The sequence below is a fragment of the Falco naumanni genome, chromosome 6 (assembly GCF_017639655.2).
Source record: "Falco naumanni isolate bFalNau1 chromosome 6, bFalNau1.pat, whole genome shotgun sequence".
Lineage (NCBI taxonomy): Eukaryota > Metazoa > Chordata > Aves > Falconiformes > Falconidae > Falco > Falco naumanni.
Genome location: NC_054059.1, coordinates 79,532,450 through 79,548,012, shown reverse-complemented (window position 1 = coordinate 79,548,012; position 15,563 = coordinate 79,532,450). Strand labels below are relative to the sequence as shown.

The 15,563-nt window shown below is 37.4% G+C and overlaps 1 protein-coding gene across 2 annotated transcripts in view; it reads left to right on the top strand.

The window, feature by feature from the left end:
- Positions 1-15,323, top strand: part of LOC121090260 (CD2 associated protein) — an 89,660-nt gene extending 74,337 nt beyond the window's left edge. The window contains exons 13-18 of one of the 2 annotated variants that reach the window (XM_040598608.1): positions 2,511-2,653; positions 8,863-8,978; positions 9,831-9,917; positions 10,508-10,692; positions 11,845-11,908; positions 12,997-15,323. In XM_040598608.1, coding sequence (XP_040454542.1) covers positions 2,511-2,653; positions 8,863-8,978; positions 9,831-9,917; positions 10,508-10,692; positions 11,845-11,908; positions 12,997-13,038 — 637 coding nt within the window. In that variant the 3' untranslated portion in view covers positions 13,039-15,323. Of the gene's footprint in view, positions 1-2,510; positions 2,654-8,862; positions 8,979-9,830; positions 9,918-10,505; positions 10,693-11,844; positions 11,909-12,996 lie in introns of those variants that run through there. The other variant, XR_005828503.1, reaches the window with a different exon arrangement.
- Positions 15,324-15,563: the final 240 nt, after the last annotated feature.

The window sequence follows — 15,563 nt, the reverse complement described above, 5'->3', positions numbered from 1 at the left end:
CATTTGTTAAGGTTTATCGTCTTTAGAGCAGGTCCTGTATAGCTGAACCAAAAGGAAGAATATCTAAAGGGAGAAAGCAGTGAGGAGGGGAGGGCGGTGGGGAAAGGGAGTGTGGATAAAGCACACACTTTGGATGGTTGATTCCAACAGGGATCGGCTGCCTCTGATCCCACCCTGCAGAGCCCTGGGAACATTGGACGCCTGAATGAAGAGTTAGACCATTGCCAGATTCTTCTGGTTAGGTTCTCAGCGTGCAGTTATGTTATAGAACTTCATATTTTGGAGACTTTCCCAAGTAAAGATTTTTTTTAAAAAAAACCCACAAGTCATGTTCTCCTCAATTTTAACAAATAATTACAGCTATGGAGGGATACATATGTGTAGTTAAATAGATGTCTGTAGTAAGCAGTGGTCCTTTAATAACTGAAAACTTTAATTCTTAGGGGTATTTAAATATATTTAAGTGTCTGAAAGTTTAACATTGCTTTAGGAAGATAAGGCTGCTATCTCTTTTCCTGCTACAGTAAAACTTCTAAATAAAGCATTTGGGAGGTGAGTTAATGACAGGGACACACTGAAACTGACAACTGGTCTGTTCTCTAGTATTTATATATGGCATATGCAGGATAACCACGTGATCAGGCCCAGCAGCATGGGGTTATGACAGGCAGGTCCTGCGTGACTGACGTTACCTCCTTCTGTAACAAGGTGACCCTCTTAGTGGGTGAGGGAAAGGCTGTGGATGCTGTCTGCCCGGACCTTAGTAAAGCCTTTGACACTGTCTCCCACAGCATTGTCCTGGAGAGACTGGCTGCTCATGGCTTAGGCGTACGCTTTGCTGGGTAAAAAACTGGCTGGATGGCCAAGCCCAAGGAGTGGTGGTGGATGGAGTTACATCCAGCTGGCAGCCGGTCACAGGCGGTGTTCCCCAGGGCTCAGCGCTGGGGCCAGTTCTGTTTGATATCTTTATCGATGACCTGGATGAGGGGATCGAGTGCACCCTCAGTCAGTTTGCAGATGACACTGAGTTGTTGGGGAGTGTTGACTCACCGTAGGGCAGGCAGGCTCTGCAGGGGGATCTGGGCAGGCTGGACCGATGAGCCGAGGCCAATGGCACGAGGTTCAACCAGGCTCAGTGCCGGGTCCTGCCCCTGGGTCACAGCAACCCCAGGCAGCGCTACAGGCTGGGGGCAGGGGGCTGGGAAGGTGCCTGGTGGGAAAGGGCCTGGGGGTGCTGGTCAGCAGCCGGCTGGGCATGAGCCAGCTGTGTGCCCAGGTGGCCCAGGTGGCCATCAGCATCCTGGCTGGTATGCGAAAGAGTGTGGCCATCAGGAGCAGGGCAGTGCCCGTCCCCCTGCGCTGGGCACCGGTGAGGCCGCCCCTGGACCCCTGTGTTCAGCTTTGGGCCCCTCACTGCAGGGGGACGTGGAGGGGCTGGAGCGTGTCCAGAGCCGGGCAGGGGGCTGGGGCAGGGGCTGGGGCACAGGGCTGATGAGGAGCGGCTGAGGGACCTGGGGGGGTTCAGCCTGGGGAAGAGGAGGCTCAGGGGGGACCTTATCGCTCTCTACAGCTGCCTGAGAGGGGGTTGTAGGCAGGTGGGGTCGGTCTCGTAAGGTAGCAAGTGATAGAATGAGAGGAAATGTCCTCAAATTGCACCAGGGGAGGTTTAGATTGAATGTTAGTAAAAATGTCTTCACCGACACTGGTTTCAAGCACTGGACCAGGCTGCCCAGGGAGGTGGTTGAGTCACCATCGCTGGAGGTAGTAGATGTGGGACTTGAGGACATGGTTTACTGGAATTGGCAGTGTTAGGTTAATGGTTGGGCTGAATGACTTTAAAGTTCTCTTAGATGATTCTATGATTCTAGTTTTATGTTACGGCATTAAAGAAGGCAAGATTTGTAAAGGAAAATGCCATCTTTTGGGGTTTTTTTTGCTGTGTGTGTTTTGGTGGTGGTTTCTTTTGTTTTTGTCCCAAGGTGATGCAGGGTCCAGATGGTGGTCTAGACATGCAAAAATGCATGGTAGAATAAAAGCCATATATACAAAGTACATTATCCTATACCCAGAACAAAATAACTTGTTCTTGGCAGCTTTTTTTTCTTTACAGGAAGATCTTGATGTCAAGGAGTCTGAGTATGTTTCTGAATCATTTCATGAGAGATTGCTGAGGGTGCTGTTCAGGTTTCTTGATTTCTGTTGCCCTGAAGTATAATATTTTAGCTTTAAATGCCAAAATGTGCCTTGTAGAGAAAGTTTTGTGTTATTTTTACAAGGAGATTGTACATGTTTGACAACTCTGCAAGAGCTGGAAAAGAAGAATTGGTTTATAGGACTAGAGTTAGTCTCCAACAGACTTGATTTTAAGGCTTTGGAAAATATTTCAGTATTTTTTTCAGGTTACTTCTAATTCTTGCTATGTTTCAGTTGTAAACTATTTATCTGCTTGACTAGGTATGTGGTTCTCTTTTTTCTTTTTTTTTTTTTTTTTTTTTTTTTTCTTTCTGCAGGTCTAATGGAGAACTTGTTTGTCTTCGACCGAAATCTGAAGTTGAGCCAGTAGCAAAACCAAAGTTAGACTCTGAATCATTACCACTTAGACCAAAATCAGTAGAGGTAGATTCACTTGTGGTAAAGAGCTCTAAAGAATCAGGTAAGAAAAGAATAAAACGTTTTTTTGGGTCTTTCTGTTTGGATTGTAGTATTTTACAAAGTTAGAATAAGCTTTCAAAGTTATTTATTCAATGCCACAGAGTGCCATTACAGCTGTTCAGGGGAAAGTAACATTTTTTAGAACGGCTGTAGGTAGCTGAAGGTAAGAGTCAGCAAGTGATGAGCAAATATGAGTAGGCTATTTGGTGGTAGATGATGAGCTATGTGTTTTAATAGATGACAGGAAGGGAAAAACATAGGTAATGATTTGTTCTTCTAATTTGAAAGCATGTTTTTTTGCTGGCAATTACCTTGCGTTTTTATGAAATTTTTTTCCTTACTGACTGGTTCTGTTTGTTCTGCTCTTGCATTTTGGATAACTGGCTTTTCTAGCTAACTTGCATATTTTTAGTAATGCCATTGCCTTCAGCATTCTGTGATTAAGTTCATAGCTGTTCTAGATTATGACTTTCTCATACCTTGAATTTGGGCCAGCATGGAGTGTTGTACATTTGAGTTTCATCCTTACGGCTTTGCTTGATGCAGCTTGAGCCAAACCTGGTATCTCTAAAAATCTAAATTTATCCAGTAAAAGCCTTGATACTGGTTAAAGTACCCACATGGATGATTAGGCTCTCTGAACTATTATATAGTTACCTGTAGTCCTTTACTGACAGCTCAACTGATATCAGTCCTCTGTGCCTCAGGCAGAAATCATCTGCTGTGGGCATATTTTTTAAACTCTAAATTATTTTTACTGTATGACTAACCACTACAGAAAAAACTGTAGCAAAATTGTACCTGCAGTGTTTGGCTTGCATATCTCAAAGGCAACCTTTCATCTCAGAAAAGGTTTTAGTAATAACACATTTTGAATTAGTATAACTTGTTGGGTTTTTTTTTTAAGACCAGTTATGATATTCAGGTTATAGAATAATTGGTACTAAAGTGTAATAAATTCATCTAGAAGATAAAAATAATGCATTAAAAAACTGAAGCAGTTTATGAATAGGAAAGAGTACTTCTGATTTTTTCCATTGAGCGTTTTAAAATGGGCTTCTAAGCTTAAATGCTTTGTGTGAGGAAACGTTAGTTCATGTATGTTTTTAACACAGAAACTGCATTTTTCTGAGCCACAAAAAGCTGGATTCCAGCACGTATTAAAATATCCTGAAGTTATTACAAGTGTTATCAGTGTTACCCTAAAGTATTTATAAGTTCTTTTTTATTATTCCCCAGTAAAATCTATGCATATGCAGTGATATGCCTTGTTTTAAAGGTGTTTAATTGGCCGTTTAAGCCATTGCCTTTTTTTGAGTGAGGGTACGGAAGAAAAATAACTAGGCCAAAGTAAGCTGAGATATGAAATAGCAATGCACAACCTAGCCTTAAAAATATAAGCCTTGTCCTACTAATGACATGTTTATCTAGGATTGTGCTTAGATGTGTTACTGTACAGCATAATACCATTTATCCCCAGGAAGAAACTCCCCATGAAAACATATGGAATGTCTTTCCCCCACCCCCCCTTTAGGTGCAATTATCTTGACATCTTTAATAACCACAGTGGCACCATAGTAGTTGTGATATTAGATAATCATGTGTATAACCCCCTTGATTTTATATGATTTAGAAAAAAATTTAAAAATATATGAATTCTGTTTTGCTAGCATTAACTTTTACAGGCTTATGGAGCAATACAAGATTTTAGCACCTCGATAGGGCAGGAGTCAGGCTGCGTAACAAGTGGGTGAGGTTTGTTCAGTGGTCCTTGCTGGGTGCAGAGCAAGCAAAGGAGGCTCAGGCAGTCTGTGTGGGGATGCAATGCTGACAGTGTCAAGGAAAGTTTCAAAAATCCTGTTATGTGAAACTGCCCTTGTTTAAAACGATCTGTGTAAGTCACTTGTAGTTTTACTTCACTTGTGAAAAGAGACTAGTTCACACTCCTGCTAGTAAAATGTAATGAATCTTATGCTTTATGCCTTTGTAAGCATTCTGATGCTAAAGATACAATACTGCATGCAGCAGAAAAGGCTATATAAAACTCCAAAGATGTTTGGTCCTAATACAGAGTTAAAAAATGTTTAATCTAACAAGAACTAGAGTAGGTACTAAAACATGGGGGGAAATGTATGGCTGGGGTTGGCAACGGTTACCAGAATCTTCCCCCCGTCCCCTCCTTCTACTTTTTTCTTGGCTTTTTCCCCTCTGCTTTAGATTCAGAACCTGAATTGAATGAATTTTTAGAAATCCAATAAAGTATGGGTCTTATTTTTCTTCTTGCAACTTAGTTTGTCCATGAAGTGTGGCGTATGTTGAGCTACTTTCAATTTAGCCTAAGGAAAAGCTATAAGTTCTGTATCTATAGGAAAAAACAACCCACCCCATACGAAAATTAGGCCCCCAGCCATCAGATAAGGACAAATACTCAAAAAAGTTCAGAAACACTGATCATATTGAAATACCTCCTCTTGAAGCTTTATTTGAAAAATGGCATAAATGTTTCTCTGTTAGTTTAGAATTTGAGTACTGTAAAAGAATAAAGCTGTAATACTAGCATGCTGAACATGTAAAGCAATTCTGTTTCTTCTACAAATGTTTCTTTTTCCTGCTTTGTAAAATAATTTTTTTGTTCAGAATCTTTTTCTAGACATTCCTCTCCTTGACTTTTCTTTCCAGATTTTGTTTCCTATCCTGTTTGCCATGTTTCCCTTCTTACGTGTCAGGAAATTACCCTACCCTTCTCCATTTTGGTAAGATAACAATCTATAAGGAAATCCAAATGCTTTATGCCATACACATAGCCTCTTAACATCGTAAGCGTGATTTTCAGTTGCAGCTATTGATACTAAAATTTGGGGGGTTCAATTTAAAATGGTTTTTGTTTTATTTTTTTTGTTTGTTTGAATGCAATGCCTGTTTGCCTTAGCTGTTAAGAAGTTACTTTAAGTATATTTTTCAGTTAGGAACTTGTGGGGATTTAAAAAAAAATAAATAAGAAAAACTTTACAGGCCAACTATTGACAAGCCAAACCTAGTGTTTGTAGTGAAATGTGTTCAATAATTTCTAACACTTCTGGTGTATGTAGATTGAATGGCTTTCTCTTTCTGTACACACAAGTTACACAGTTATGAAGCTTTTAGGCACTGAATCCACTAGTGTTGGCTATTTAGCATCATGAGTCTTGTAAAATAGTATTCTTGAAAGTTGTGTTAGACACACCTTTAATTGTAGCAAATACCTTACTATTCCTGACTGCAAATTTAAATATTCTAAAGCTTGTATCTGTGCCCTAAATTTTTGGGGTGCAATCTCAGCAACATGAGTAATAGGAAAAAAGGCTGCCATCTTCTCTTACTCTCCTGATTAATGTGAGTTCTTATCTAAAACATGGGCTGCCTGGCAGTGCTTCACCCAGTGCGGGTCCAGTTGGATATTTTTACTTTTTCATCGTTTTTTTGAACCCTAGCCAGGTGAGATGTTGAAACTATAATCTCTTTAGACACTCCTTCATTTTTGCTTGTTTTTGTGAAGGCTTTTTAAGATAAACTGTTGTAAATACACTTGAAGCATTCACAAGTTTAACAAAACCTCTCACCTAATTATATCTGTTAAAGCTCCTAACAGTTCTGTTGTGGTTCCATTAAGCTTGCAGTAGAGACATTTCTAATAAGTCTGTCCTAAGTAACTATTTAAGCTTAGCTCATTAAACTTAGCTCATCTTTCTTTCTAGAAAGGTGCTGTTGCTCAGCCTTAAAATAATTTTCTGACTTAAATTATCCCCAGAGGTACAGTATTGCTCTTTTGGCACTATGATGGGATTTCCTTTTAACAATTACTCACAGGCTGTCTATAAGAAAGTGAAATCACTTAATTGATTGAAATGGGTGTAAATTGTGAACTTTCTGTGTGTTTCCATTAGTATCTGTATTGGTTTCAGTGGGGCCAGGATTTCTCCTATATTAACTAAGAATGCTGTTCAAAAAGAAAATCAAGCAAAACCACAAACCCTAATCCCCACCAGCCTGTGTCTTAATTTCTTCCCTATACCAAAGCAATAAAATGGAATGGTAAACAGGAACATGCAAGTACAGCCAGTATTCCCTCTGACTGTAATGTCCTGGTAATATTTTAATGCTGAGCAATTGTTTCAAGTGTAGCAGTTTCCTTTAGAAGCTCTTTACAAATAGGAAAAAAAGAGCCACCTGGCTTTAGTGTCATCCCACCATCTATATTTAAATCGTATACAATTCAATACATCATTCTTAATATGCCTGATGTTTACTTTTTTCATGGAGATGGGGTGGAATTACAGTAAGAGCAGCAACTCAATTTTCAATTCTTATTTAAATTTACTGCCAAATGATTTGTCAGTTCTGCAGAATGACAAAAGGGGGATCATTTAAAGGCAAAAATTACTGAAATGGGCAAGAAGGCATGTATATTTTTTTTTCCTGCCTTCATGTTATCTTTTTAATAATACCTAACTATAATGTAAATCCTGATTTACATTTTGGCATGGGTTCATGCTCTGGGATTACTGACAGTTAAGAACGTAAAGATATACACCTGGATCGCTATTGCTTGACTTCTAATAAGTTACACATTTTATTGGTACAGACTACAACAGAAATACCTTCATAGTTATTTATTTCTCCCTCATCCTGTTTTCCGTCAGCCGCTTGCCATTCATCACTCTTCTGTTTCTTCCTTCTTTGTTTTTCTTCCCTGCTTTTTTTGATTACAAATATGATAACATATTTACAAAAGACTGCCTTTATATTCTCTTTACAAAAATGAAAAAAAAGTAAAACTGATTGGTAACAGGTAGTGTTATAAGTGCTTGCATTTCAACAAGGCAATAGATGATGAAGTAGATGTGTTCAGGAATGTCTGAAAGCAGTGAATGTTTTAGGGACTTCAAGGATAGTAATGTAGAGTAGAAAAATCAGTTAATACATTCAGTGGAAAACTTAGTTCCTGCAAGTGTAAATTAGCTTTGACAATGGTGTGAGTAGAAGTGGAATTAATCAGATGATTTTAAGTTATCCGAACACTGAGCAAGACCATTCATACAGCTTCAGTGTTCTTAGTACTTTTTTTCTTATCTGACTTCTTGCTATACTGTCAATATGAATGAAAAAGTAAGGAAAGAAGTATCATAGCTTCTGTTTGATAAATCATAATGTCATGTAAAAATTGGAGGTCACCATAAACAAAACCCAGAGCCTTGAATGTTACTCTTAGTGCCCATAGTAAATTGTGTCACGTTTTAGTTAAGTTTAGTCTCTAGAAGAAATAAGGGATTTGTGTGGTAAAATGATATACAACATCTATAACCTTATGTTGATGCTTAAATAAGACTATCTCATTACAAATATGTTGGCAGGTAAGTATTAATATTTTTGTGGAGAAATGGTTAAGAAGTCCAGTTGTTAACCAGGTGAAGTACTTGTGTTATTAGGTTAGATATGTTCTGTTCCTCCTATTAATAGATTTTTTTCCTAAGATTGCCTTTTCCCATAGGATGTAAATTTCTCTTATTCTAAGAGAGAGTTTACCTAGAGCTATGAGCGTAAAGAGACTAATGGGCAGACATCTACATGATTTCATAAAATACAAGAATGGAATTTTGAAATCTTTTATTACAGACTTCATGAAGTTCTGTATTCTCTTTGGACAAAGTACTGCATATGAAAAAACTACCCTGCAAGGAAATACTTGCAGTTAACATCTTGTTAACTTATTTTAACCAATGTGTGTGAACATGGATGTTAACATGTTGCTTTTATTTTTGTCCTAGTCACTAAACTTGGATTTTCATGCAAGTTTAATGATAACAAAATATGCTCTCCTACATAATTGAGTATGGCAATACTCAAAAATGTCTAATCTCAAAAAATATATTTTTCTGCACATACTCGTTAGGTCTGTTTTATGCTGCCATGTGACTACAGCACTAGTTCTGTTGAGAACTTGAATTTAAATGCTAATTGAATTAACTTTTTTTCAAGGGGAAAATGTGGTTTCCCAGATATGCCAGTCACGTGGTTGTTTCATATAGCTAGTGTTGTATATGCTGAAATTCTTTGAAACAATAAGAGTTCTGATAATTTGTGTGTGTGTGTCTTAAGGAAGAAAGTGACAAAAGAAGAACGCAGCAAAACCTTCTGGTCATGATGGTGGTCTCTGTTTTCATCTCTTTCTAGATCTGTTAAGCTTTGATGATGTAATAGCTACCTCAGATAATCTATCACACCCCACTGCAAACCGACCCAAGATGCCTGGTAGGAGGCTGCCTTCACGTTTCAATAGCACTAGTCCTGTGAGTATATCGGGGGTGTTTCCTAGTAGCGAACTAAGAACTAACTTCCCAGGAAACAGGATTGCACTAGGAAAGTGTCTCATGAATCATTTTTACCTGAGAGGTAAATGCCACGGAGGTTCAGTTCCTGTAGACAAAGTCTACAGGAATTTCCATTCCCAGGAGAGAAGTGTATGTAAGAGAGACAACGTGGCTGTGTCGCAGCTGGAGGAGTCTTTCTGTTTTGTGGGTTATGGCTCCAGTGAGTACTTGGCTTTTCTAAGATCACTGATGATGAAACAAGTGTTGTGCATACACACAACTCACAAAGTGTCCTTAGTGTCTTACAAGCCTAACAATATATAGTCTTTGGCCACAACAAATTCGTAATTTAATGTTGCTGTAATGTGGGTTTTGTGACCTCATGTGCTGAGATGTGAGATTGTCAGAACATGAGAACCAGGTGGTGCAGAGTCCTTGAAATCAATTTGTATCGTCGGATGTCATATAGTTCAGTCATGCTAGTTACCATCTGCAGTTACTGCCCATTAATGTTTGTTTTGTTGAAGCACTTACATGCTCCCAAAAACATCAAGGACTTGTTAAGTACTGCAGAGATGCTTGAAAATCCTGCCCAAGTTTCCTATGTTCAGTTTAAATTCATCTGAATGAGTAGTGCAGGGAAAGAACGTTCTGAGTGGCGGGGAATGAAAACTCTGGTAATCTAGCGATTGAAGCTTGGGGGTTTTTGTTCTGTATTTTTTCTTTTTGTAGTATTACATCCTTAGAAACATCAGGCAGTTTTTATTTACTTTTTAGTATATTTTTTAAAAATTCTGAAAACCTTCTCATTTTTTATAAATCGTTTACCAGACAAGTCAAAATGTGAGTCCAGAAAAAAATTTGAAGACTCAGAAAGAAGAAGAAAGTGCCAAACCAAAGCCATTTGAAACAAAAAAGGTATGATACCAAAGAGAGCTAGAGAAGTACCAGTTGTTCTGTTCACCTTGCTCATGTTTCAAGTTTGTATGGATGCAACAATTTAAATACAAATGATTATATTTAAATGCAAGTGTACAGTGTCATTTAGTATAAAGTTCATTATACTTCAGTATAATGTGCATCAGTTCTGATGAGAACTATTACATGAGGTAGTATGAAACTGGTGGTGTTTCCCAAATAAGCTTCATGTCTGCTCAGCCTTCAGCCTCCCAACAGAACAACTGAGCAGATTAGAAAGGTGCACAGAAGATTGTTTATAATGAACCAATGGGCTCCATTAAATCAGTTTGTTTTTTAAGGTGTAGAGAACTGTACTTTTTTAAAGTGAGTACAGGAACCTTAGGAAAATGCTTAATAAAGAGCTGTATAAAATAACTTTCACATACTACAGTAGTCCATTTGAACTGGACATTATGTTTTACCTTTTGGGTAGAAAATAAAGGAAATTTGTACACATGCAGCTGCCATACCAGTACAACGTGTATGCTGTAAGTGAGCTGTTCATAAAGATCTAATTTCTTAGCTTTCTGCTCGTTTGTTTTTTTCAGCCATCTGCATTCAGTCCACCAATTCCATCTTCATCTCAGAGACCAAGTTCTGTTATACTCAATTCTTTTCCTGGGGACATCCAACTTAAAGGAGAAACAGATGATGAAAAAATTTCTGTGGAAGAGCTCAGGACTCAGATGAATGAATTGATGGGTTTAGTAGACACACTGAAGAAAGAACATGGGTAAATATTTTCCTTCTCAATTTACAAAGGAATATATAAACATCTTCCAAATGTCTTGAATGCCAAATTTCTTAAAAATAAAAAGCTAGTCTATATTAATATTAATTGAGAACTTCTTTGTTTAGAACTTGATCTAACTAGATGTCCTAAATACCTATGATTTTGATGTCAGACTATTTTGGGAATTGGTACAGGTTTTTTCCTTCATACTCTGTGCTCCTGTGTTCATTACAGCTTTTTGAAAATGTTCCTTAAACAGTTAGTACTCTCACTGTAAGGAAAAATAGGTAATGTTGGGGGTATAGAAGTACATGTACTGGCCTTGTGTAACACTGCGCACAAGTAGTTGCAGTATTGACAGCACTGTCGGTAGGGAAAGATATTACAGAGCTTTTCAAGTTGGTGATCGTGGTGGCCCCATCATCTCTGTGCATGTGGGTAGGGTTGTGTTTGGAGAATGATGTAGAAAAAAAATAAAATTTGTGTTTGAGTAAAAATAATAAAGACCAATCTGCAGAAAATTTACTTTTTCTGTTTTAGTTCTACATAGCACAGACATTCATTTTGGTACTATTTAAATAATGACTAGTGTTAACTGAACTGGCTTTTATTGACCTCTGGAGAGGTTATAAAGCATCAGGATCAGTTGGTCTCCAGAGTAAACTAGTAAATTATGAGTTCTGGAGATCAATGAACTAGCTTTTCAGTGACTTGGTAACTCTTAGTACTTTCTTGCCTGAACATACTTATGAAATAAAACACATTTTTAGGAACTTCGTATTCTAAAGAATGACTATTCTCTATGTAGAAATTGCCAGATTATTTTAACTTGAATTCAACTCTCCAAGTAAAAGAACGGTACAGATTTTTAAGTAGCCTACTTAAAATTGTGATTATAAGTTAGGGATTGGTGCCTAGTGTTAGGTAAGAAGTGTTGAGGGTTGGTGGAATCTTGTGGTCCAACAGGCTTGAGTGCCAGTTCACTAGTGGGTCTGTACTTACATGTAAGTTTTATTTATAAGATGTAACATCAGACAGTTATGTGGATTGCTCTTGTAAAATTTAAACAAGGCCTGTGCTTCGTGTTCTCGGTAATATGAATTCTTTTGTCCCCCATCTGACCTGTATTTCTGGTATCTTAACCACTATTAGGAGAGAACTGGAAAAACTAAAGAAGGATTTGGAAGAAGAGAAGCTGTTGCGAAGTAATCTGGAGGTAACGTTAGCAATTTGAAGGTGACGGGGGGAGTTTACAAGTATACATAGGCAGTGTTCTGAAATCTGGCGCCACAGTAAAGTGTTAATGAACCTGCTCAAACTTTCTGTGTTGCTGTGCTAGCGTGGCGTTGAACGAATGCCTCACAAAGCGGTTGGATGTATATGAAAGATTCACAGTAGGATGTGTTGGGGTTGCGAGTTCAGTTCAGCGTTACTAGATTCTGCTCTTTGCTAGAAACATGTCCAACTGGACGTGTTCCAAGAAAGAAGAAGAATACTTTGCTTTTGTAAAGCTGAAGGAAAAATCAACTTTATGCAATCAAAAGAAAAACTGGGCAAAAGTCAACTTCCCTAAATTTTTTGATGGATTTGTTTAAATATTAAGTGGATAATTTGCCAAAAGAACAGAATGCATCTGAAAATTTTTCTTATGAATGAATGCCACTGCTTTCAATTTATTAATGAAGAAGGCTACCTGCATTACAATATGATGACATTAATAGTTAATAGGATGAGCTCATTGTAGAAAAATATTTCAGTCTGGTACAAAAGAGCATTTTATTTGTGAAATAGCTTTGTAGTCAATAACAGGTACTACTTTTGAACTTTTGGTGAGTTTGCTTTTTAATGCAACTCAAAAGCAATCAATGAAGTTGCCTTAAATATGCACTGGGGATGAAGAGGAGGTGACTTTACGTGTATCCTCTAAATCCATTTGAAGAAATACAAATTAATCGTGGTGCGGTTTTTTGCATGAAGGCTGCTTTAGGAAGTTAGTCTGAGGTGGCGATGCAGTGTTGCATGGTGGCATGTCAAGTGATTTCACAACCCAGCTTTGCTTTATTCAGAGTTTATCCAACAGAATGTAGCAGAACTATAGGCAAGTTTGTAATGATTTTAAATTCTTGTTTGTTTAGCGACATACTAGTATAAAGTCAGCTGTAAATACTAAACTGTTAAGTGCTTCTGTGTTGTGATTTTTACTGAAGTGTCTTTGAAATACAACGGTTATAATTTTAGTGAAAGCTCTGAAGTCTTTATCGCCACTCCAGTACTGACTCTCTTTTCAAAATGTCCATTTTCCAGCTTGAAATAGAAAAATTGAAGAAAGCAGTGATGTCTACATGAGACAGCTGTGGACTCAATGTTTTTAACTCACCAGGAATTCAAAGATGAACACAAGGAGAACTGACTCTTTATTTCATAATAGTGGATGCTGGTGTTCAACAGTCTTAAAAAAATATATAGTAAAATAAAAAAAAGAATATAGTCTTTTATTCAGAGAGATAAGAAAACAAAAAAGAATAATGATGTAATTTTTTTGCCAATATAAAAGAGGCCTTATTTCTTACTGTGCTGGAATTGCAGACCTTATTTTTTGGTTTGCTTGAAAATACTACTGAATCTGTATAGAAAGGAGAGGGAATTCTTAACAGATTTTTATTGACTACCTGTAGCTTAATTTTTGAAGAGATCTATACTATAAATAGGGTAATCTATCTTTACAAGTAATCTGTAAAATAGTCTATTGGGAGGGATGGAATAACTGTATCGTAATTGTAGTCGCTGCTTTTCCCCTACATGCAAAAGGGAATATATGATATTTGTATAATTTTGGCAGTTTTACCCAGGGTTATGCTGTTATGCCTGTCTACAGTGAGAATATTAATAATATGCTGTTTATAAGTTGAGTAATGAGATAGGAATTTGTTAATGCCATGAAGCAGGTGGAACTCCTATGCATTGTAATTAGAACGAATGATCTGAGGAGTTTAGCAGAACATTTTGTCGCTTGCACTATTGGATTAATAAGGGATTTAGGACTGAATCATGAAATTATGACGAAAATAACTTTTAAAACCACAAAATGCAAGAAATACGGAAGACTAGAATCCAGTCTTAACTCAACCTGTTGTGCCTAAAATACTGCAGCATACAGCATGAAAAAGTAAACCTTAAGTCACAGTGTCTGTGCTTCTGTGTGTCTAAACTGAAGACAGTCTTTCTAGTGGTTAAGTATGCATCTTGATCTGTTTTTAAAATAGTCTTGATCTGTTTTTAAAATAGTCAGGTTTTGTTATTGTCTCTAAATAAATCCCTTTTGAACTTTGATACTCCCAAAAGGTCTCAATATTTATATATTTATGCCATAAATTTTCTCAGTATATTGTGTACCTCTAAATTTAATAACAACTTCGTATTTTAATGAGTGGTTGGAACAGTTGCTTTGACAGCATTATGCTGGTGTCCAAGATGGTGTCTTTCACATTTTATGGAAAACAGTTGAAATCTTGTGGATTGCTTTTGTCTTTAACCCCTGAGCTCAACGCAGTGCACCAGAATAATATAAGAGGTGATATTTATTGCTGTGTTCATTTGATTGAAGAATTAAAAAACATACAGCTTCAGAAAGCCAGTCAAATGCATTACTTCTGTTAGTAATCACCTTATCTCCTATTGGTCTATTAGAATTTAAATGGAAAAAAAAAAACAAACGTGCCACATAGTTTGACAACTTTACCAGTAAGAGAAGCAATGAAGTTTCTATTCATGGGAATAGTAAAAAATACAGTAATTATTTAGTGTGTCACTTGAGCAAGCGACATGGAAGTGTTACTTCTTGAGAGCATACTTTTTCCACAGTTGATGCATCATAAAATACAAACAGGAAAAAGTCAATTGGAGGATGTCTGTCTGTTGTTGATTTAAATTGTTCATAAAATTTGATTAATATACTATGCAGGTATTGGGTAATATTTGCTAGTCACATTGCTAATCAGCGGATCAAATATTAGTGCTTTTAACTTTTAATTGCCTAGGTGCATCACAAATGAAGTCTTGAGCCAGATCTTTATATTGAGGAGTAATGTGCAGCAGTAATGCCTTGTCAGACACTAAACTCTTACTTAGAATTTGTACCTCTGAGTCAGTTGAGGAAAAGCAAGAATTGAGCCTAACGGAACAGCCAATTTTGTTATATAAGCTCCTCACTGTGATTAGAGCATGAAACAAATCTTGAAATGAATTGCTCTACAGAAGTTGTCTGAGTGTAAGCTTGTAGCAGATGAACAGAACAAGACAATCAGTTAAAACCAGTAATGAAAGGTGTTTGTTATTTAATGGCCTTTGTTCACTATAGCAATAAATGACCCAAGTGCAATGACTTGATTTAATAAATCCTTCTTTTAAAAGTCGCTGCTATGAGTATTTTTAGCCATAAGGAAACTGCCCAGATATGTGTATCTTGTCTTCAGCTAGTGTTACGGACCAGAGTGGAGGGGGAGAGGGTAATGGTTTTGAAGACATTCCGCAATACAAGTTGCTGAAAGCAGTATGCTTCACTGAATTGTTTACCGGTGCTGTAAAATGATGCATGCTATCCAAACTCGGCAAATAAAATAAGTTCAAAAACCTGTTGAAATGTCTGCTCAGTTCTGTTCAGGAATGTTTGGTATGCCATTAAATTTTCTACAAGAGCAGTCCAGGGGGTGGGAGCAAAGTGTATGATTATTTGTATAGACAGTCTTGGAGACTTTCAGATTTTAATTTACTCACTGGAATGCTCTGGTTCCTGACTGTCAGGATGGCTTAGGATGGAAACAGTTGGAAAGCTTACTGTTTTTCTTTGTAAGTGTAACTGGGAATCTTAACTT